General features: G+C 42.5%; 1 protein-coding gene across 1 annotated transcript; it reads right to left on the bottom strand.

The window, feature by feature from the left end:
• Positions 1–1003: 1003 nt before the first annotated feature.
• RAB18 (RAB18, member RAS oncogene family) lies at positions 1004–18465 on the bottom strand. Its single transcript, XM_066628249.1, has 7 exons — positions 18298–18465; positions 13568–13623; positions 8071–8132; positions 6295–6367; positions 4685–4803; positions 4540–4606; positions 1004–2484 (listed from the first exon to the last, which is right to left on the bottom strand). The coding sequence occupies exons 1-7, from the start codon at positions 18363–18365 to the stop codon at positions 2309–2311; spliced, it is 621 nt and encodes a 206-aa protein (XP_066484346.1). The 5' UTR covers positions 18366–18465; the 3' UTR covers positions 1004–2308.
• Between the last annotated feature and the right edge of the window lie 3676 nt (positions 18466–22141).

The following is a 22141-nucleotide window of genomic DNA, read 5'->3' on the forward strand; positions in this document are numbered from 1 at the left end:
CCAGAAACCAGAGGTGAGAAGCCTATTCAAAGTGTTCCTGCAATCACAAGTGGAAGGCTGGACTAGGACAGAAGTCACTTTCAGCAACTAAGCCAGAACAGGTTTGGATGACAGTTTTAACTAGATGCATTGAAAAACCAAACCAACGGACAGCCCAGATTCTTAGAACTGATATAAAATTTTATGTTCCTCTTGGTCATCCAAATCAAGGTAACTGTAACCAGACCAATTATAATGCATTACTCCCGTCTCTTACTACTGAGACTACAGGGCTTAAGAACCTGATTTTTAAGTAGCCCAAGGTCATGTGTATTCTAAAAGCCCCCAAAATTCTACAGAACCAGAATTATTAATAGGAATCTTACCCAACATGGTACAGCCAGGTCCATCTATGTCGTGATGCCAAGCAAGGACAGAAGTGCATACAATGCACTTCTGGACACCATTCATCTGAGACACTCTTCATTAAAAACACAAATTTCTGGTATTTAATGATGCAGTGCCCTGGTTACATCATCACCTCTCCTTCTGACTGGCAAAAGCAGAATTCTGAATGTTTCTACAGTTCATGGAACCCACATTTTCTTGGTATATAAACTGAGTTACTTTAGTGCAGAATCCAGTTTAGTATCTCTCCGTCTCTCTCTCTCTCTCTCTTTCACACTCACACACACAGATCAGTCATAAATTTAGTCAAAATACAGAAACAGGTGTGGCAGAGTTGAACTCACTCACACACCGCCTTGTGATAAAAAGGAAGTGGCAGATTTTCCTGCTTCACCATTTTTATTCCAATGTCAAAACATACTTCTCTGCAATTAAAAATTTGATCCTAACCTACCTTCAGGAATGCATTCAAGAAGTACATAGTCATCTTTGTACTAATTAATGTTTAGCAAGTGTGTTGTATATTAAAACTGTAGTATATACTCAACAGTTGTGTGTAGTATGAAATGTGCACACATTCAAAGATTTTACTTACATTTCTGGTGATAGTGTTCGATTATAGAACAAAGTGTTTTAATTCTTTTCAAATTTTGATTAAGTTTCCGAACAAAGGTAAAAGTGAAAGGAAAATGTATGTGAAGTGGTAACATCCAATATACCTGGAACAGTGATAGTGTGTAGCATTCAAGTATACAAAACATTATAAAGTTATTTCAGTTTCTATATTTACAGGAACAGCACAGTAGCTCATACTGGTAATAGATCAGTACCCTGTTATTTGCAATAATTTGTGTTGTCCATTACAGGGTTAAACAATCTCCAGAAGTTGGTTCTGGAATAATGTCTTACAAAATTCACCTGTACATGAGGAAGATGTTAGAAAAAATTGAATACTGTGGAAAAAAATTTATTAATCTATACAAGTTATCTGAAACACACAAGCCACTGGATGTTTGTTACAACAAACCCCAACAGAACACATTCCTTGCACACACCCAGAAGACACATTTTAAACATCTAAACTTTGGAACCAATAGCCACAAAGAGAGGAGTTATCCAATTCAGGTCTTTCAGCCACAAATGAGCAATGGTTTTGAGTTATTGAAACCAAATTACATTACTAACATTGAGAAAGAAGCATTCATCAAAGCTTGGCAAAGTGATTCACAATGAGACAATTAAGCCCTTAACCAAACAGGATCTTCTACAGGTCCACAGCATGGTGCGTTGCCAGAACCACAATGCAAGAGTGCAATCCTCAACCTTTCAGGGTTAAAACTCCCATTAGATAAGTCAAAGTGGCAATTGTAAAAATCCAAAGGAATTTTAGAACTCTTCCACAAGCAGATTAACTGAGATGAGTTATAAGGTAGAAAATGCTGTTTATAGCTAAAAAGGGATTTTATAATCATGCTGTTAAACTGATACAAAGCGTTTGCCAATAAAATGTTCAAATTGTACATGTATCCATTTGTATTATTTCAGAGATGTGGGTGGCTCAAGCAGTGCTGTAGTAAGATTTAAAGGCCATCGAAGGCAGACAGAACACAGCCAATGTGTATTTGAAATAGAATAAGTACTTCCATGATAATTAAGATTGTGAAATTTGAGTGCATTTGTTCCTGCAACAGATCACCTTATGCTACATATAAAAGAACTGAAGAGTTGCAAATTAGGCATGCTTCCATAACACTTTTCAACTAGAAAAGCTGCAGACCACATTTTCCTAAAAAAAAAATTTTTCACTGCCATGATACCAAGTATGTGCAAACTGCAAGGTCCCTAAAATAGCAGATATGAGTTTATATACAGACGACATCACTAGCCATTTAAATACGCAAAAGGACAAGTCTTCCAGAGTTTATAACACAGAACAATAGCCACTGCAGCCACCTCCTCTATAGCCCTCTTCGTGGTTTGACAACTTTACACCTCTGTTTTGGCTCTCACTTTCCCACAGTCCAGGAGTCTGAATGATTTTCTCAACAAGTTCTTCAAAGGCACACTGTACACCATCACATGTTTTTGCGCTGGCTTCTGTGAGGAAAGAGTTGAAATGTTAGACAAGTCCCAGTGTACATTTCTACAACTTTCTATCCCATTTTGGGGGGGGGGGGGGGTTGCTACTTTGATCAGAATTTCACCATTAAGCAAAGCACATAATTGTGGAAATAAGGAAATAATGGGTATTCAGTTTCACATACTTAGGCTTAATTTCAGACAGGATTAGAACTAAGCATTGGAGGAACCTCAGCTTTCCATAGGGCATCATTTGACTACAAGATGTGGTTGTGCTGTTTGGCTAAGAAGGCAGGCATGGAGGCAAGAGGAAAACCCAGGTGCTTTTTGTAGCAAAGGGGTCTAAGAATTAAGAACCAGGTCACACTGTAAGACTTGCTGAAGACTTCCATTCAGTCTCCTCTCTGAGATTGATTCCTCAAGTACAACCATGCTGAATATTGCATGAAACTGAGAGAGGGTCCCGTCATTACTGAATCATCAAGTCTAAATTCCAATGGAAACCAATGACAACTTGCTGCCTTGAACCAGATGCAACAAGGCTGTTCATAGCCACAAGGCAGCTGCAGAAAGTCATGATCATTTTTCTTTCCATGCATTATCAAAGTTCGTATTTAGTTTTCCCACCCAACTTAACTTTCAGAAGCATCAGCAAACCAATTTTGTCAGACTGCAACTGACACACATAATTGCATGCCTCCTGGGGTTGAAACAAAGTACAGATTGAAGAAAGGAGGGAGCTGGTGCCTGAGATGATGAGTAGCAGCAATACCTGTTCCCAAATAAAGCACACTGAAACTCTACCAGGAGCTACATCACACCTCTTTGAAACTGATTTCTCACTTCCTGGGAAGGGGGGGGGGAAAGAGTGAAGCAGGCTCAACTCTGTCTCTATCTCAGGTCCCTACACCAATACATTGAGAGAAATTTGAAATCCACAAAAGCAACAAATGCATTTGGATTAAATCACTGCTGCTGTTTCACCACCAGTACATACTGTAACTAAACCTGCAACATATTTCTCTCCCAAATACTCACTGAAATAAGGGAAATTTTGCAACAACCATGCTGTGATCAATTTAATCAATGAATAAAACAAAACAAGACTTTTAAGAACTGTACTTCTTGGGCACCTTGTGAGGGAAAAACAATTTCAATTTTATAGAATAAAAATTATTCAGCATTACCGTTCCACTTAGTCTGCATTCATATTGCAACTGTAAAATACAAGGAGGCCCCCATATCCGTGTATCTCATATCCACGGATCAGCTCCATGGAGAAGCACTGCATGTGCCCCCCCCATGCGCACCCCCTCCAGAAGCGAGGGGAGTTCTGCTCCCCTTGCCTTGGGACCCTCCCAAGGGTCCCTGTTCTGTGCTTTGCAAAGGCCACACAATTCCTCAAAATGCCTTCTAAGACAATAAAAAGTCACTTCTTTTTTACTAAGGAAACAGGAAGTTGGGTTTTTTTTTTTTTTGGCTCAAACAGCCATTCTGGAGGCTGCAGACAGACACAGGCAGCCTCTTCGAAGGGCTGGGGAGGTCCCTGGTTATCCGTGGTTTCGCTTAACTGCAGGGTTTCTGGAAAGGATCCCCATGGACACTGGGGCATGCCAGTAGTTTAGTTTTAGTTAGTTTTCTCCTGTAAAACAGGGGTCAGCAACCTTTCGGGAAAAAGGGGCCAAACGTTCAGCAATGATGTCATCACCAAATCTGGGATGCTGAGCTCCCTGAAGCAGCCACTCAGAACTCAGCTTGAGAAGCAAAGCCCCCCATCCCAAGTTGCCTTCATACTGGAAAGGGAATGGCAGAGTTGCCCACTACCCAGGCTTGCAGGATTTGTAAGCCTGGGCAGGTTGCACTGCTACTTCCTGCCTGGCATGCGGAAAACTGGGTGGAAGGCTTCATCTCCCAAGCCAAGCTTGATCAGGTCCAACTCTGCTCTAATGCATGCAGCAGCATAACTCCAGCCACCTAAACATAGTGGTATAAGAACAAGACAAGAATAATTTCTGCATCACTTAACATATTTCATTATCCATCTCCACCACCACCCCCCGGCAGAAAACTTACCTATGAACAACATAGAATGTTTCCGTGCAAACTTGAGACCTTCGTTTCTATCAACTTCTCTGTTTTCCTAGAAGGAGGAGCAGGATCATTAGTCAGTGAAACAGGTTTAAAAGTTACTAGAAACTGGTGCTTTAGAGCTACTTACCTTGTCAATTTTGTTGCCAACTAACATTTTAACAATATCATTTCTTGTGCAATATGTTTCCAATTCTGTTAACCAGTTGTCTAGTTTAGCAAAAGTATCTCTTCTTGTGACATCATATACTGAAAGAAAAGATTAGCAATGGTCAGCGATGCAAGCATTTTTGAGGTTTCTGAAATACAGATCATTTGTCTCCAAATTTCTGAAATATACTGGTACCCTGCTTACCTCTCTGTGACTATATAAAATATGGTATAAAAATAAAGTTTAAGAAAATAGGCAGCCATGTAAAAGCCACTGGACCTGTTCTGAGTAAAAGTAACTTACTGCTCTATGGGGTTGACTTATTCAATAACAGAAAACCCATAAATCTTCTGCAACCAATCATTATAATGCAAGTTATAAATCCAGTTTGCAAGCTTGTGTCTCCTTGAATTGCTAAGTGCCAACTGCTCAAAACAGAATACCTTGATAACTGCACAGTTGCGTGATTTTACATCACACAGCCACACCCTAGTATCATCGTTACAACACAGAAGTACAACAGGATAGCTCAAGTCTTCAAACTAATTTAAAGAGATCTAAACAATGTTCCTGTATCTGAAACAAGTATGTTTAGAAAGACTGAAGTTCATGAACTCGGGGGATTTAAATAAGACAGCTGAAAGTGATAGAGGAACCTATTTGGAGGAACCTATTAAGAGGCCCTCTTAAACAGAGTTGGATAAGCAAGCTCCTCCCAATGATTACCTGGTCATATCCCTATATTATCCCCAACTCTTGGTAGAAAGACTCATTATGACTCCCCCCCCCCCAGATTTCCTTCATCAAGTAATACATCAAGATAGACTAGAAGACTTGTGGCAGGGAGGGCAAACAATGACTTGTCTGTTTGGAAGAAACAGTGAATTTGAGCAGACAAATGGCCATTCCTCCCAACCCAGTACACCTCGACTGAATCCAAAGTATCCCACAGCTTCTTTACCTGATAGAAGAGCATTTTCACAACACTACACGCGATGAAACCTCTGGCATTCCCATAATGCTGGTTTTGAACACACTGTCTACAATTATTCCTAACCATATCAGAGTAATAGTGAGGAAAGTTGTTTCAAATAACATTGATATTGCTTAGCAGTACGGGTTACAGTCCAAAGGTAGTTCATTGCAAAAAAGAGACTGCTGAGATTTCCTTTGTTGGGCATGGAAGCAGTTTCTCCCTTTTAGACAGCAGCTACTGCTTGCCCCTAAACTAGCCTATACTGGAGAGTACATCTTCCTCATGCCAATGAGGCTTTAAGTACAGCACATTTTCTAACAGCTGAGAACAGACACACAGTTCCCCTGTCTCGTGAGGGAGCAGAAAAAGGTGAGATTAGAGGCTGGGAGATTGCACCAAACGATATACAGCAGAGACCTGGCAGGCATTTGCCAAGTCAAAGACATGTTTGAGACATGGCAGGGACTCTACTCTTTTGTTCAGCAAAACAATTTCATCAGCCTAGTGACAAAACAGAGGGCAAGAGTTTCATTAAAGTGAACAGAATTCACGCTTTTCATTTTCTGCACAGCAAGCGAGTTTCAGATAAGCTGTAACCAACTACAATGCTCACCTAGTATAACACCCTGTGCTCCTCTGTAATAGCTGGGTGTCAGTGTCCTGAACCGTTCCTGGCCTGCAGTGTCCTAAGGAATTAAGAAAGTTAAGTATCAATACTTGACAATTGTACATTTCCTGCTCCTTCCTTCACTAAATCCATCTCTCCTGAAGTAGGTAGCATGTGAGCCAATATTGGTATTTTCTGTTCTGCCAAGCTTCCCAATTTGGCTCTCAGAAGAACCACCTTAAAAAAAAAACCTCTTTCCTCAGATCAAGGACAAAGAGTGAACTCCTGTACTCTACATGAAGTATAGTGAGGAGAATGCATTCATGAGATGGAGACGGCATCAACTAATGTTTGCTGGTCTTGGTAGTCAACTGCCAGGTCCCTTCCCCAAAGTGCGAGGTGTTGCCCCTACAAAATGCAGCACAAGGTCAGCAACAATCTCCTGCTTCCCTCCCTAGTTTCAAGCTGGAAGGGCAGAATTGGTCCTACCTACTATTGCAGCTTAGAACTGGAAAGACGGGCCATCAGCTGTCCCTTTGGTTGTTGCATCACTGCAAATGCAGCAGCCAAATCAAGCCCCTCTCCTTCCCCCTCTAGCACAGAGTTGCAGTGTGCAAGAAGGGCCTTATCAATGCAGCACCTAATCTCTAGTCTTCCTATTCCCTTCTGCATTTTCAGAGTGGGGAGAACCATCATTCTTGCGAGAGAACTGGGACGCACTTGCCATGACAAGTGAAATCCTTGTTCTCCTGAAGAGAGAAAAAGTTGGGTTTTGTTTGCTAATTGCAAGGTTCAGTGCAATTTAAGGTTCAGCTTTACACAGTTTATCCATCAGTTACTTTGCTAAAGCCTTCAATTAAGCAACATGTAGTACTCCTAAAGGGAAAGGCGTTAACTAATGAACAGCTGAGAGTCTGTGACACAGATTTTTCATACAAGCAATGATATTTCTCTCTCAAAGCATATTCTGGATGACCCCCCCCCCAGTTAACAATTTCCTTCTTCAAATTATTTTTTAAAATCCAACAGGAAAAGCCACTTCATAGGGATAAAGGATTAAGCATCTACTACCCAACCCATCCTGCCTGCTTCTTTCTGATTGTATGTTTAGCGTCATACAAGATTCTTGTTTGCCAAGTCATAAGCGGCAAACTCAAAGAAGCAGATTTGTGTGTATGTGTGTGTGTTTTAAATAAGTTTATTTTAGCCAAAAGGTGGGTAAACACAGTGAAAATTTATTTAAAAGAACGCGTACCAAACAATCTCAAAGATTTTTCAGTTTAAGGAGAGCAAGTTTCTAGCTCTCAAGACTGCAGACAAGGTAATGTTCTACCAAAAGGCTTGGAATAAGAAAATGCTCCACTCTTCCACCATCACTTTTTATTTTAAACCACCTAAGAGGCCTTAAAAATGCCAGATTTTACTCTTTTGCTTCTTTTTTGGATAATCTTCTTAAGAAGAGAAATGCGATTTTTTGACCAAAACCAGTGTGACTGCAGTATTTGGAATTACTCAGAATTCCAAATACTGCAATCACACTGGTTTTGGTCAAAAAATGAGGAAGCTGAATAATGCAAAAATGTGAGGTGTCCATATCCAGTCTAGGGTTAAGAAGTGTAAAGAACTTCACCCATGCTTAGCCATCTGAAATTTACTATAATTTTATTAACCAATACAAAACGTACTATACTATCACCTGCCAGTATCTGCCTTGGATAACAGTGAAAAAGCCCTTGGCATCACTCATCTATAATGACAGGGTGACATGTTTTCAATACTTACCCAGATTGCTAGCTTAGCCTTATTGCCATCAACCGAGATAGTTTTCACTTTGAAGTCAACACCTGAAAGACAAGAGGATTTAGTGCTCCCTGAGAGAGAAACCAAGATTTATAGGAGAAAAAAACCACTAAGCAAAACAGAACACATTTTACATAATAATTTAGTAAGCAGGCTTTTTTCCAAGTAGCTTTTGTTTCTTTCCATTGCATCTGGTGCAATATTTGGCTAAAGGAAAACTGAAGCATCCATCACTTTCATGGCAGATTGTGCTTTCAGAGGAACTAAAAATCATAGAATATGGAAAGATATTGGTAGAAAAATATAAGCAAGATGTAGCTGCTGGCTTTCCTATTAGATTTAGTTTCAGAATGAGCCAACACACAATGTTCATTCTTAAGGCAATTACTGCAAAGAGATCTGAAACCAACAGGCCACTTCATAGAAGATCTCCAAATGGACAACTTCATCCCATATAGGATGCTGCATGAATCCCACATACACTTTGTTGCAAGCAACACAGATGGCAAACACAAGTGTGCATTTGTCAGACATGATGAACTACATGCAGAATTCATCTGCATCACACATGTCAAGAATGGCATGTGACTTCTGCATATGAGATTCATTGCGTGTGAAGCTGTCCAAGATATGGTTTTCTTGTAGCCTCTGCAACAAGTGGCCCATCTCTGAAGACTGCAATGTAGAATTCATGTAGGCAGTGGAACTTCTAAATCCTGCATATTGTTCATCATGTCTGAAAAATCCATACTCATTTATTGTGTCACCAGAGTAAAAGCAGATTAGAATTGAGGGGACTACCAGCTGCATGTTTCCATAACAGGAAGATCCAAAATAGCAAAAAAAAAAAAAAAAAAAGGGGGGGGGATGCCAATGTCAACATTCGGTTCAAACAAGGGGAACAACTGCAAACAACATCTGCCTCACACCTTCAGAAAGACAAGCACACAAATCTGAGAAAAACAACAAGCAAGAAGCTCTACAGCTTCCCAGCAACTCCCTGCATCTTCTTCATTCAGAGGTTCACTGTTAGATGAAGTCTGCATTGTGCAAGATGACCCTCCACAAAGAAATGCCGGTGCTTCTCTACAACCTCATCTTACCCTGCATGTGTCTTTAAAAGACATTTTGCATATGTCCTGATGAAACATGATCCTGCCACTCCAGTGATGCATGGCAGCTGTCGAACCACTGTGATGGAATTCACCAAGAGGCATCTTTCTTCCTTGCAGGGGTTTCCTTATCCTTGGGGAATTTTAAGCACTATGCACCCACGTGGCTTCTTCCCATTGATTTATTTGAACCTGCATAACTGAACTGTACAGGCCTCTCAATTCAAAGCTACTGACACCTTCCAAATCACATACTAAATATAGCCATGATCTTTGTACTGCTCAAGCAACATATGAACACAAACACAGACACTAGTACATTGTTTCAGAAAAGGATGTCATCCTTGGGGAAAAATGTGCTAAACATGGAAGATTCAATTGACTTGATAATTGAGGAAGATTAAGAAATTTAACCCCTGCTATGCAAAACTAGTCGTTTTGGGCAGGAGGTCTGGTCTAGAGCGTAGAGCCTCCATTAGCCCAAAGGTAACATTGGAAGGTCACCAGTTGGAGGACACTGGCAGCTCCCTGAAAGGCTGAAAATGGCGAGACCTTGAAGCAGCTGACAAGCTGAGCTGAGTGATTCCACCTGCTCTTGGTGTGAGCAAGAAGTGTCTTGGATGCCCTCCATGAGAGAGATGGAGCTGCTTGTCAGCCTGTGAGAGAGAACTGGAGGCCAGAAGTGAGACCAAACCAGGAAGATCCATTCTGAAATGTTGTTGGTTCTTGAAAGAGAGAACCTCTATGATTGTAAAAATCCCCTTGAGGGATTTAGAAATGCCTACCTATGTAAACCACCTTGAATAAAGTCAGAGGAGTAATTCGATGACCAGAAAGGCAGTATATAAATACCTAGTTAGTTAGTTTTTGAAGACTGCCAGATTCCAAGCAGTAATTTAAGTAGTATTCGACATCCTGGTCTACAGTGTCCCTCGGGGTTCTATTCTGTCACCCATCTACATGAAGCTGCTAGAGAAGGTCATTCAGGGTTTGGTGTCACCAATATGTGGATGATGCTCATCTGTCTCATTTCCACCTTTAACCAAAGACGCTGTGGAAGTCCTGAAAGTCTGAATCAATGTTTGAACTTACAATGGCCTACACCTGCAGTTCCCAAACTCTAACAGAGTTTGGGAGCCACAGTAAGTCTTTGCAGGGTAGGGGGGAAGGTAGTGACATGATCCCTGGGATCGCACCGCTGCTGGGGGCTCTCTTTTACAGTAGCCACCTCATGGGGATACACAGAGCCCCACAGAGCTTCCCAAACCATGGAGAACTGAGAATAATGATCATGACCCACTTCTGGTTTTGCTATTGCAAAAACGAAGTGGGTCAGGATTGTTATTTTCACATTCTCCATGGCTTGGGGAGCCATGTGGAGGCTTGCCCGTAAAACCAGGAAGCTGTTGCTGCTTCTTATAGGAAAGCCCCTGGCAGCAGTGTGATCCTGGGGGTTGCGTCACTGCATTTCCCCTCCCCACCCCTTAAAGGGACAAAGGAAGAGGTCCTGGGGCATTACGACGCCAGTTTGAGAACTTCAGGGCTACATGAAGGCTTACGAACTGGACTTAAATCCAGACAAGACAGAGATGCTATTAGAAGAATTAAGACTGACAAATTGCTCTGGATGGGGTTGTACTCTTCCTGAAGGATCAGGATTGCACTTTCTGAATGCTCTTGGGCCCAGCTTAGAACCTGGATGTCCAGATCACAGATGAGTGTGACCTGAAGCAACTCAGTTGGTGTACCAACTGTATCCTTTCTTGGATTGGTTAGACCAGGTTACCTGTGCACTGGTGACATTCAGACTGGACTACTGTAACGCATTCTACGTAGGACAGCCTATCTATACAAAAACTGCAAATGGTATACAATGCAGCCACGAGGCTACTGATTGGAAGTTGACACCATGTCACACCCTTGTTGTACAGGACCATATAACCATCTTAGACTTAGTCAGGCCATTGCTCCATCTAAATCAATATTGTCAACACAAACTACCAATAGCTCTCCAACGTGTCAAACAGGAATTTCTATCCTACCTGCAGATGTCTGGGATTAAACCTGGGACTTCTGTCATACTTGGCTGAGCGGTAGAGCAAGTACTGTTTGTACCATTTTAAAATTTATTTTTATTTAGAAGATTTATAAACTGCTTTCCCAGAGCTCAAAGTGGTATACAACAATAATTAAAACGTAATACAATAAATACAAAAGGATTTTACTGACTCCTGTATCAGTCAGCTATCTGTAAGTTTCTGAATATAACTCAATGGGCAATGACCTATAAAGCCCTTAACATAGGACCTAAATGCTTGAAAGTCATCTCTCTGAGTACAAATCTGCTTTCTGTTCTTGAGGAAGGGGCTACTGGCACCAATTGTTCTGTTCTTGTTTAATTTTATTTTGGTTGTTATATTGTCATATTGTTGAATGTTCATTTTAATGTTGTGCGCTGTCTTGAGCTTCTCTATTGGATTAGGAAACATGGGGTATAAGTATTGTAAAATAATACTGGGCTTCTAGGGGTTGATATGCTTTGTAAGTTGATCTGAGATCTAGCTCATAAACTAAGCTGCATACTATATTCAAAGGTCCAATGAGGAATTCAGTCAGAGCTCTGGCAGTTTTCCAGAGTTATAGTGCCACGAAATGATGGAATCAGGCATGAAAGCTCATAATGGCTCCATTCACACTGTACTGGATACATGGACAGCAATGCTCCCAAGCCAAGACCTGACCTCGCCATGAGAATTTAAATCTGTAATCCTTACTAAGATCTTATTTCACAGGATTGTGGCAAGGATGAATGGGATGGGATTGTCAAGCACTTTGCTTATTCTGAGTTACAGCAACAACTGGTTAGAGCAGAAAAAATGGTAATCAAATATTAAGTTCAATAGAAGCAGGTCTAACTAATACTCAATACAGGACTAGACACCACATAAGAACATAAGAACAGCCCCACTGGATCAGGCCATAGGCCCATCTAGTCCAGCTTCCTGTATCTCACAGCAGCCCACCAAATGCCCCAGGGAGCACACCAGATAACAAGAGAACTCATTCTGGTGCTCTCCCTTGCATCTGGCATTCTGACATAACCCATTTCTAAAATCAGGAGGTTGCGCATACGCATCATGGCTTGTACCCCATAATGGATTTTTCCTCCAGAAACTTGTCCAATCCCCTTTTAAAGACGTCCAGGCCAGACGCCAGCACCACATCCTGTGGCGAGGAGTTCCACAGACCGACCACACGCTGAGTAAAGAAATATTTTCTTTTGTCTGTCCTAACCCGCCCAACACTCAATTTTAGTGGATGTCCCCTGGTTCTGATATTATGTGAGAGTGTAAAGAGCATCTCCCTATCCACTCTGTCCATTCCCTGCATAATTTTGTATGTCTCAATCATGTCCCCCCTCAAGCGTCTCTTTTCTAGGCTGAAGAGGCCCAAACGCTGTAGCCTTTCCTCATAAGGAAGGTGCCCCAGCCCCGTAATCATCTTAGTCGCTCTCTTTTGCACCTTTTCCATTTCCAACAACCACAACATTTTACACAACCAGTGAGGATTTCAGAAAACCAGCAGGCAGTATTTCCAGGGCTAAAAAAGAGGCTGAAAATACACATGTAACACTACCCAAGTTAAACAAGAATGCCTTTCCAAATAGTATGTTTAGATGCATGCAATCTTAAGCAATTAGACACAGCCAGCTGCAGATAAGAAAAGCCTATTTTACTGTCTTTGGAGTTGCAAAACCAAATGGCTCACCACTTAGTGAAATATGTACAAAGTTTCCTCCTGCCACTATTCTCCTATAGTGACACCAGTTTATAACACTATACTCAGGTTTTCCAAGCCGAATGTGTTCTTAGAAACTTTCAACTTACTAGCAGCTATTTTGCTGAAACATATATTAATCTCACTTGGGGACCAGTCCTATCCAACTTCCCAGCACTAATGCAGACTCAAGGTAAAGGAACAAACTTCTTAATCTTGAGACAGCCTCTGTGACTGGCCCCTCACTGTAGGATGCAGTGAACGCCCCTCTGGTACAGCTGCATCACTACTGGAAAGTTGCAAGCATTGGGTCCTTAAGTCACCTACTCAGGTATAGCTGCAGTGCTGACAAAATACCAAGTAAACCACCATAACAGCTTCCATTTTACAATACTTAGAGTCCACAGCTTCTGTTTATCTATACTCTTACCTTAGGTCAGGTCTGACTGTGTGTAAATGTTAAGCTTGGCTCAGGAATCATCTTCCTGAGGTGCACTGCAACAACATTATTTTTACTGAATAAGTCAAGATCAGCATCACAATGAGACATTCTAATTTTATTCACAGGGGCATTAATATCACCCACTTACCAATTGTTGCTGCAAGCTCTGGATCAAATGTATCATCTGTGAATCGTAATAGAAGGCTACACAAAGAAAGGGGAGGAAAGGAGAAAGTTTATCATTCCATAAGTTACAGTTGAGAAGTGTTAACTAGTACACCAGAGGCACATGTTGTGTCACTTTCAGGTTACTGTATGCCAAGTTACATGGTTGTACAACAGAACTTAATCTTCCCCACCCACAATTCCATTTTTAGGAAAATTAAACCTAATCTTCCTATGGTGGAGGAATTGCTGCTGCTGAGTTTCTCCCAGTATTGGGTAACCCTACTGCAAACTATAATTTACTGTTCCCTAAGAAGTATTGACCAAGCATCAATATTGCAGAGTTTAACCACAGTCTCCTGGAGCTTATGCACAGGAAATAACCAACAAATGGAGCAGAAAGATATTTAGAGAGCTTTAAGACTACTCAAAACATTCAGAAGCAAAATGATGGGTTGTTCAAAAGACATTACAGTTTTGAAACCTACAAATGGTATAGTGCAGACCACAGGACCGCCATGTAAAGGAAATGCTGTCCATGTCACGAACAAAGCTTTCCTTTCTGTGTGACTCCATATTATCTCCGCTTCCAATCTCTGCACAAAGTTGCTTGGCAGCTGCTTTCGCTGCCTGCTGGCCCAGCAGAATCTGCACCCCGATTCTGGGGTAAAAGCAGCTGCCTGAAGCAACTTTGAGCAGAGGTCAGAAGGGAAGATTAACACTGAGGTTCACGGAATGGTAAGCTCAGTTCATGATGCTGACAACATTTTCTTTGCACTGGACCTGGCCCACAGGCTGTAGTTTGGGGTGCCCTGGTATAGTGATTCAAGAGTTGAACTGGAAGAGCCAGATTCAAATCCCCACTCAGTTATGAAATGTCCTGGGTTACCTTGGGCCAGTCAATCTCTCTCTCACCCTAACCTACACCACAGGGCTATTGTGAGGACAAGAGGAAGGAAGACACCACTCTGAGCTATATACACCACTCTGAGCTCCTTGGAGGAAGGGTGGTATAAAAATGTTAACAAAATCTTGTCTTGCAAGTTTATAAACCACATTAAAAACCATCAAGATGACCAAATTACACAAGTTAAAAAATCCATATTTAAGATGATTATAATCTATTTTGTTCATAAATAGCCAAATCAGTCCATTTTCAACACCCTCACCTCCTGCATCTAGTTGAAGAATTCTACTGAAATAGTTACAGCATATTAAGTTCTGTATTAGTTAAACTGCTTTCATTACAAAGCTAACAAAAGGCACTTGCAACACAAACATTCCAGTACAGCAAATCTTTTTATCCAAACCAGAAACTAGCAGAGTTCACATGTGAATGAGTGCCCTTACTCTGCAATTCAAGAATCAAGCTGCTTTCTCTTTGACCCAGATACATTCTTCATATACCATGTATTGAATAAGAAACACACTTTGTAGAGTCCAGGCTGGAGAGCAACTATTCTAAAAATAAAACTAATCATATTTCCCAGACCCAGAAGAATTGTAAGCAATTGTGATTCCTTGAGTTTTAGGGACCCACAGGTAGGTTGGCGTAAATCTGGCAATGAGCTGGAAAGTCCTCTGTTGCAATCTGAAACAAAAACTCATTAAGTGTCAAGGCTAAGCCCAAGGCAAGCTGTTATTCCCTCAAGCTCCCCTTACTGCAGTGATGTGGATCAGTTAATAGTGGCCAACCTCACAGGACTGTTACAAGGATTATCAAACGAATGTGTGTGAAGCACTGAAAACATTTACAAAGTACTACATTAATGCTGAGATGTGTGTTCAAGTCTACAAAAGTCTATTCCAGCCACTGGAAGTCTGCTTAAAAATGAAACTGCTTCTTTAACCCATCCGCCTACTACAGCAGAAGTCAGGAGTCTGAAAGGTAGCAAGCGTGGTAAACAACTAGTTGAGCCAGTTAAAACTGTTGTTCAATTTGCTCCAGGCTTCTCACCAAGGACAGCTCATTATCTGCATACTTGAAGTCCTGAAGTTTGGGGTGTGGATGCCTGTGCGTTTGCTTGAAGATGGAATTGTTTGCTTAAAATGTTTCTACTTCTACCCTGTCAATCCCACATCCTTAGTGGGAAGCCATGAGGTCTGAGCAACTGTCTCAACTTTATAGCAAACTCAGCCTCAACTTCCTTTCCAAACAATTATAAGTTTTTGAATGGCTTAATTATTACTTTGGAACCTAAAAATAAACCCTCCCTGCATTGGGTGTTTACAGGTAAGCTACATTCAATGCCAAGCTTTTTCACATACCTCAAGATGATCTCATCTGAAAGAAGTTTGCTCAAGTCATACTGGCCAACACTGCGCTTTCGCAACATCTCTTACAGAGTCAATATTCAGCTAATATACACATTCATGTGTGTTCTCCTTTTAACTTTGTAAGTTCAGAATATCATATATAGCTATTGTATAAAAAAACTGCATAGCATGCTGAGCACATATGCCCAGTTACACCTAACTTTATTTAAGGCACTGCCACAAGACAGAATCTAACACACAACGACAGATGAACGAAGCATTCACCATTTATATAGCCAAACTACAAGGCAAATAACGTCAGATAAAGAAGAGCACTTCTAGATCATTCAAGAAACCTTTTCATAAAGTATCACTCTTCATGGGGCATTGTACTACATATTGCACTTTATGTCCTGAAGTGCACCTAAATTCATATTACACACAGAGATCAGAATATGACCCATGACAGTCAAGGCAACATGCATAAAAAGGAGGGGGGAAGCAAAGTATGTCATTTCTTAAGGAAAAAGTGATTTCATCACCGTATTGAGGACTATGTGGCATTTAGCAACAGCAACCCAACAGACAGAGCAAAGGTTACTACAATAAGAAATGAGAAAGATCCCAGATATGAACAGAGGTTGAAAAAGGCAACAGACTGAAGAACTAAGGAGATTTTTTTAAACAGACAAAGAAGCTACAAAATTGCTGAGACAGGACTAAGGAAAATAGGGACTGGCTCTTTAACAGGCCCATTGAAATACTTAGAAAGTAAGGGTCACCTCTACCATACATGTACTATGTCATGTCAAGCAGTTCACTACATCTTAGCCAAATTTCTTCATTTCCAAGCCAACAGTAAGTTACATCCCAGAATTGTTGTGCCACCAAAACTACGGAAACAAGGAAGTTGTGATTGTTTATCTAAAACAGATTTTCAACCAGTGTGACACGGCAAATTAGTGTGCTGCAAATGATTCACCTGTGTGCCATGAGAATTTGTAGTCATTTATGAGCAGGACAATGGGGGGGGGGGTTTAATGTGAGCCCCCCACTGGCAGTGTGGTGCTGCCTTGTCAATTGTAAAAAAAAACTGATGGTGTATCTTGACAATTTTAACACCTCATCAGTGTGCTATAAAATGACATATATTGGAAAAATCACTGCTCTGAGACCAGAAATGGAAGGAGTTGATTTCAGAAGTAGGCTACCTCAAAATGTAAGGTGCAAAGGAGGGCACTGGAATGCAGGCCTCTTGTTGCCTTGTGTGCTCCCCGAGGCATCTCGTGGGCCACTATGAGATACATACGCTGGACTAGATGGGCCTTTGGTCTGATTCAGCAGGACTCTTCTTATGTTCACATGCAAAGGAGGTCACTGGGATGCAGGACTCTTGTTGCCTTGCGCACTCCCTGAGGTATCTGGTGGGCCACTGTGAGATACAGGAGGTTGAACTAAATGGGCCTTTGGCCTGATAAGAACATAACAGCTCCACTGGATCAGGCCATAGGCCCATCTAGTCCAGCTTCCTGGATCTCACAGCGGCCCACCAAATGCCCCAGGGAGCACACCAGATCACAAGAGACCTGCATCCTGGTGCCCTCCCTTGCACTGGCATTCTGACATAGCCCATTCCTAAAATCAGGAGGTTGCACATACACATCATGGCTTGTAACCTGTAATGGATTTTTCCTCCAGAAATTGGTCCAAACCCCTTTTAAAGACATCCAGCGGGGCTCTTGTATTCCTAAGTAACTAATCTGTGGAACTCCTTGCTGCAGGATATGGTGATGGTGCCCGTCCTAATACCTTTAAAAGGGGATCAAACAAAATTTCTGGAGAGAAAGTCCATCACACGTCACAAGCTGCAATGGGCATGTGTAACCTCCTGATTTTAGAAGTAGGCGACCTCTGAGAGCCAGATGTGAGGGAGGGCACCCAGATGCAGGTCTCCTGTTGTCCTGGTGCTCCCCGAGGCATCTGTGGGATCCAGGAGGCTGGGCTGGATGGGGCTGGGCCTGATCCAGGGGGCTCCTCCAATGTCCTTCTGAGAGAAGGCTGAGCACAGCAACCCATTTTCAGAATAAAAGCTTCTGCAACAAGCAAAACAGCATGAAGAGGAGACGGTGCCTCTGAGCATGTGCAGACTACCAGCCCCCCCCCCGGGAGTGGGAGGGAGGGACTCAAGGCCACTCACAGCCTGCCCTGGGTGCTGCAGCAGACAGGGCGTGGGGCAGGCAGGCAGGCCCGGGCCCCCGACCCAGTAGTCCCCTCAGCCCCCAGTGCGGTTTACAGGCCTCCTCGGGAGTAAGGGGCCTGCGGCCCACGGCCAGGGCGGGGCAGGGGAGGCGGCCCCTCCCAGGCGCAGGCCGAGCGGGCCTGCCGGTGGGCCGGGAGTCAGAGCGACGGGGTCGGCCATGACACGACCAAGCCTGGCCTGGCCGGTCGAGGGCGCACCTGGACTTGCCGACGCCGCTCTCGCCGATGATGAGGATCTTCAGCGTGGTCAAGATGTCCTCGTCCATCCCGACCGCCGCAAGCCGGGCCCGCCGACCCTTCCAGTGCTCCTCAGTCCCTACGCAGCCTGCCACGTCCTCTGCGCATGCGCCGCTCCCTCCCTCGCTCCGACGCTTTGCCCCTTCCGAGGGCAGCCTGCGCATGCGCCCTCCGGGCCTTCCGCGCCACTCGTGACAGGCCCGCCCCTCCTGGGAATCTGATAGAGCCATAGCCTGCCAGAGTGACGCAAAGTACTCACTTCCGGGTCTGAAGTGTTTTTTTGGGGGGTGGTGGTGCTGGTGGTTCCCTGGAGAAAGGGAGAACTGCCCATAGAAAACCCGGGGGTTTGTGTAGCTGTGATTAGGCAGCTGCAGCGAGTCCACCCAGGAATAAAAGGAAACGGGGAAAAAAAAGAGGTCCTTTTAACTCAGACCTTATTTCCATAACTTTTATTTAGTTTTAAACGTAAGTGTAAAAAAGTTTGTGTAAGTGTAAAATGAATCTGTGGAACTCCTTGCCACAGGATGTGGAGATGGTATCTGGTCTGAATGCCTTTAAAAGGGGATTGGACCAATTTCTGGAGGAAAAGCCCATCACAGGTTACAAGCCAGGATGGGTTTGTGCTTGGTCTGTGGAACCCCTTGCCACAGGATGTGGTGATGGCATGTCGCCTGAATGCCTTTAAAAGGGGATTGGACAAATGTCTGGAGGAAAAGCCCATCACAGGTTACAGGCAGTGAAGGTTTTGTGCAATCTCCTGATTTTAAAGATAGGCTATCTCAGTAAGCCAGATGCAGGGGAGTGACACCAGGATGTAGGTCTGTTGCTGTCTTGTGTTTGCCCTGAGGCACCTGGTAGGCCACTGTGAAATACAGGAAGCTGGACTAGGTGGACCTTTAGCCTGATCCAGCGGGGCTGTCCTTATGCCCTTATGTAATATAAACCCAGTAACTTCCTAATCAGACAGGGAATGAAGTGGGTTTCTGCAAACAGCTGGGATGGTGCATGCAGATGCACATCCTGCTGATTTGCAGGTCCAGCTCAGGGACGTCAAACCTGTTTCATACAGAGGGCCAAAGCTAGCAGGCAAAGTAGCATGTTGCCTACTGAGGGCCAGAAGTGACATCATTAAGCAAAAAGTGACATCATCAAGTAGGTGATAGCTAGAAACAAGCACTTAGTTCTCACGCTCATTAGCTGCAAATGACAGTCAAGAAAATGTGCAAATCTTGTTCACATTTTCAAGATATGAGGGAGCCCAATTATCATGCTGGGAGAGTTCAATTATAATGGGGGTCAGATAAAATTGCTGCTGGGGTCACATTAGGCCTGCAGGCATATTTGAGAATCCTGGTCTAACTGATCATTTCCATGCATGGGTCTGGCTTCATGCCTAACCATGGTGACAGTAGAGTCCCGGTGGGACTCATTGAGATTTCCTTCAGAATAAACATGTTTTGTGGATTATTCTGCATGTTTCAAAACAGAACCAGACTCTCCTGCAGTCTCTAATTCAGTAGCCTCCCTGCACCCAGCAGTTGAGTAATCCGCTCCCAATTTTTTAAACTGAACTCTCTCTCCTCTTCCTCATCATCACCAATGATAATCTAATGCTGGCTCCTGGTTGGAAGGGAAATATTCAAGGAAAAAAGACAATTATGTTTTCATGTATTTTGTATAATATTTTTAATGTGTTCAGGCTTTTCCCCATCCCACAAGGTTTCATGTGTTCACACCATCCTTTGGCTGCAATCCTATCCACACTTAGGATAGGATTATCCTTAGGCTGCCCTATAGTATCTGGGAAGCATGCTGGGAATTGGGAGATTCCAGCACATATAGCGCATTCTGTCTTGTCCCCAATCCCGCCATACTAGTTTTCCCACACTTTCCTGAGAGTAAGCCCCATTGAACACAATAGAACTTCTGAGTAGACATGCATAGGATTGTGCCCTTAGGCTCTTACATTTCAGCCCCTCAAGATCAGAACTTCAGGATATCTAACCATTGTAAATGTGGTGAGTTTCCTAAGGCTGCAATCCTAAACTTACATGGGAGTAAGCCCCATTGAACTCAGTGGAACTTAATTCTGAGTAGATATGCACAGAATTACAAAGGTTAGTCCGCTTAGGGCTCCTTTCCATATTGCAAGGGTGCGTAACAACACAATCTTAGGCATGTGTGCTCAGAAGTAAATCCCATTGTGTTAGTGGGGCTTACTCCCAGGAAAGAGTGGGAAAACTAGTATGGCGGGATCGGGGACAAGACAGAATGCGCTATATGTGCTGGAATCTCCCAATTCCCAGCATGCTTCCAAGATACTATAGGGCAGCAGCCAGTTGTTTTCTCTCCAGGTACAGATATTAAAGAAATCTACCTTTTTCTCTACCTTTTCTCTTGCCCTCAAAAATAAAAATGAGTAGTTATTCCTCAAACTATGGTACTTTCAGCTCAGCCTCAGTGGTAGCAATAGCTACCTATAAGTAATATTTTAGCAAGACACACAACTGCTAAACTGAAAAATCTCATCAATTTTTCCAATTTTAAAAAATTAAAGTAATGCATTTTCTTTAACTGATTCTGCTTGTGTTCTGTTTTTTTGAACATCTAGACCAGTGTTTCTCAAACTGTGGATCGGGACCCACTAAATGGGTCACCAGCCAATTTCAGGTGGATCCCCATTTCAATATTTTATTTTTAATATATTAGACTTGATCAATCTTGGTATGTGACTGCATTTGCGGATATGTTACAAGTACTTTTAACAGGCTACTTTGTATTTGCTTTTAACAATGATAGTAAATGGGACTTACTTCTGGGTAAGTGTGGGTAGGATTGCAGCCTAGGATTGGGCTACAATTAAAACTTTTTAATTTAAAACTTTTCCTGCTTGATGATGTCACTTCTGGTCATGACATCACTTAATAGATTTGATGCTACCATGGTATGTGACTGCATTTGGGGAAATATTATAGATCTATAATTTTAACAGGCCACTATGTATATGCTTTTAACAATGATAGTAAATGGGACTTACTCCTGGGTAAATGTGATAGGATTGCAGTCTAGGAGCCCAATCCTATGCCTGTCTACTCAAAAGGAGTGGGTCCTGACAGATTCTCATTCTAAAAATTGGGTCCCGGTGCTAAAAGTTTGAGGACCACTGATTTAGACTACAGCATACACTGTATACAGTAATTTGAAACTTTCTTGGAAAACTGGTACAATGTAACAGATGAAACAAATGAGGAATTGTTATGATGTCAGCAGTGTTGCCTTTAAAGAAATTATTCCATTCTTGAAGTATTAGTGTTTGAGATAGTTTGTGCTTAGGAGTTCAAATCTGAAAACCATCAGATCTTGGAAAGCCTGCAAATCAAATGTATCTAACAAGTAGTAATATCTTGAACCATCTTTCTTTCTCATTGCTGCCTTCTTCCCTTGCCCCAGCAGCTGATCAAGATTTGCGTCTTCTGACTCAGAAGAGGAGTTATAAATTCTCCATCAATGGTTTATTGGAGGAATAGTCCCATAGAGCTGCAAATTCTGACAGGACTGTTTCCCCACAAGTTCTTGCTTCCCAGACAAGAGGAGCAGGTATGCCCAAGGGTTTTATATTCTGTAGGGTCTACCTCTACTGGATTAGGCATGGTCTGGATAATTTTGTGGATTATGTATCATTTGTGTGCATGCCACATCAGTTGCATTATATAATTCCTCAGGAATGTGTTTCAGTGGCTCAGGCTGCAATGCTATGCACATTTTCCTGGAGTAACAGCCCAGTCTTAACGGCTATAGCGCCTGG

The sequence above is a fragment of the Tiliqua scincoides genome, chromosome 5 (assembly GCF_035046505.1).
Source record: "Tiliqua scincoides isolate rTilSci1 chromosome 5, rTilSci1.hap2, whole genome shotgun sequence".
Classification (NCBI taxonomy): domain Eukaryota; kingdom Metazoa; phylum Chordata; class Lepidosauria; order Squamata; family Scincidae; genus Tiliqua; species Tiliqua scincoides.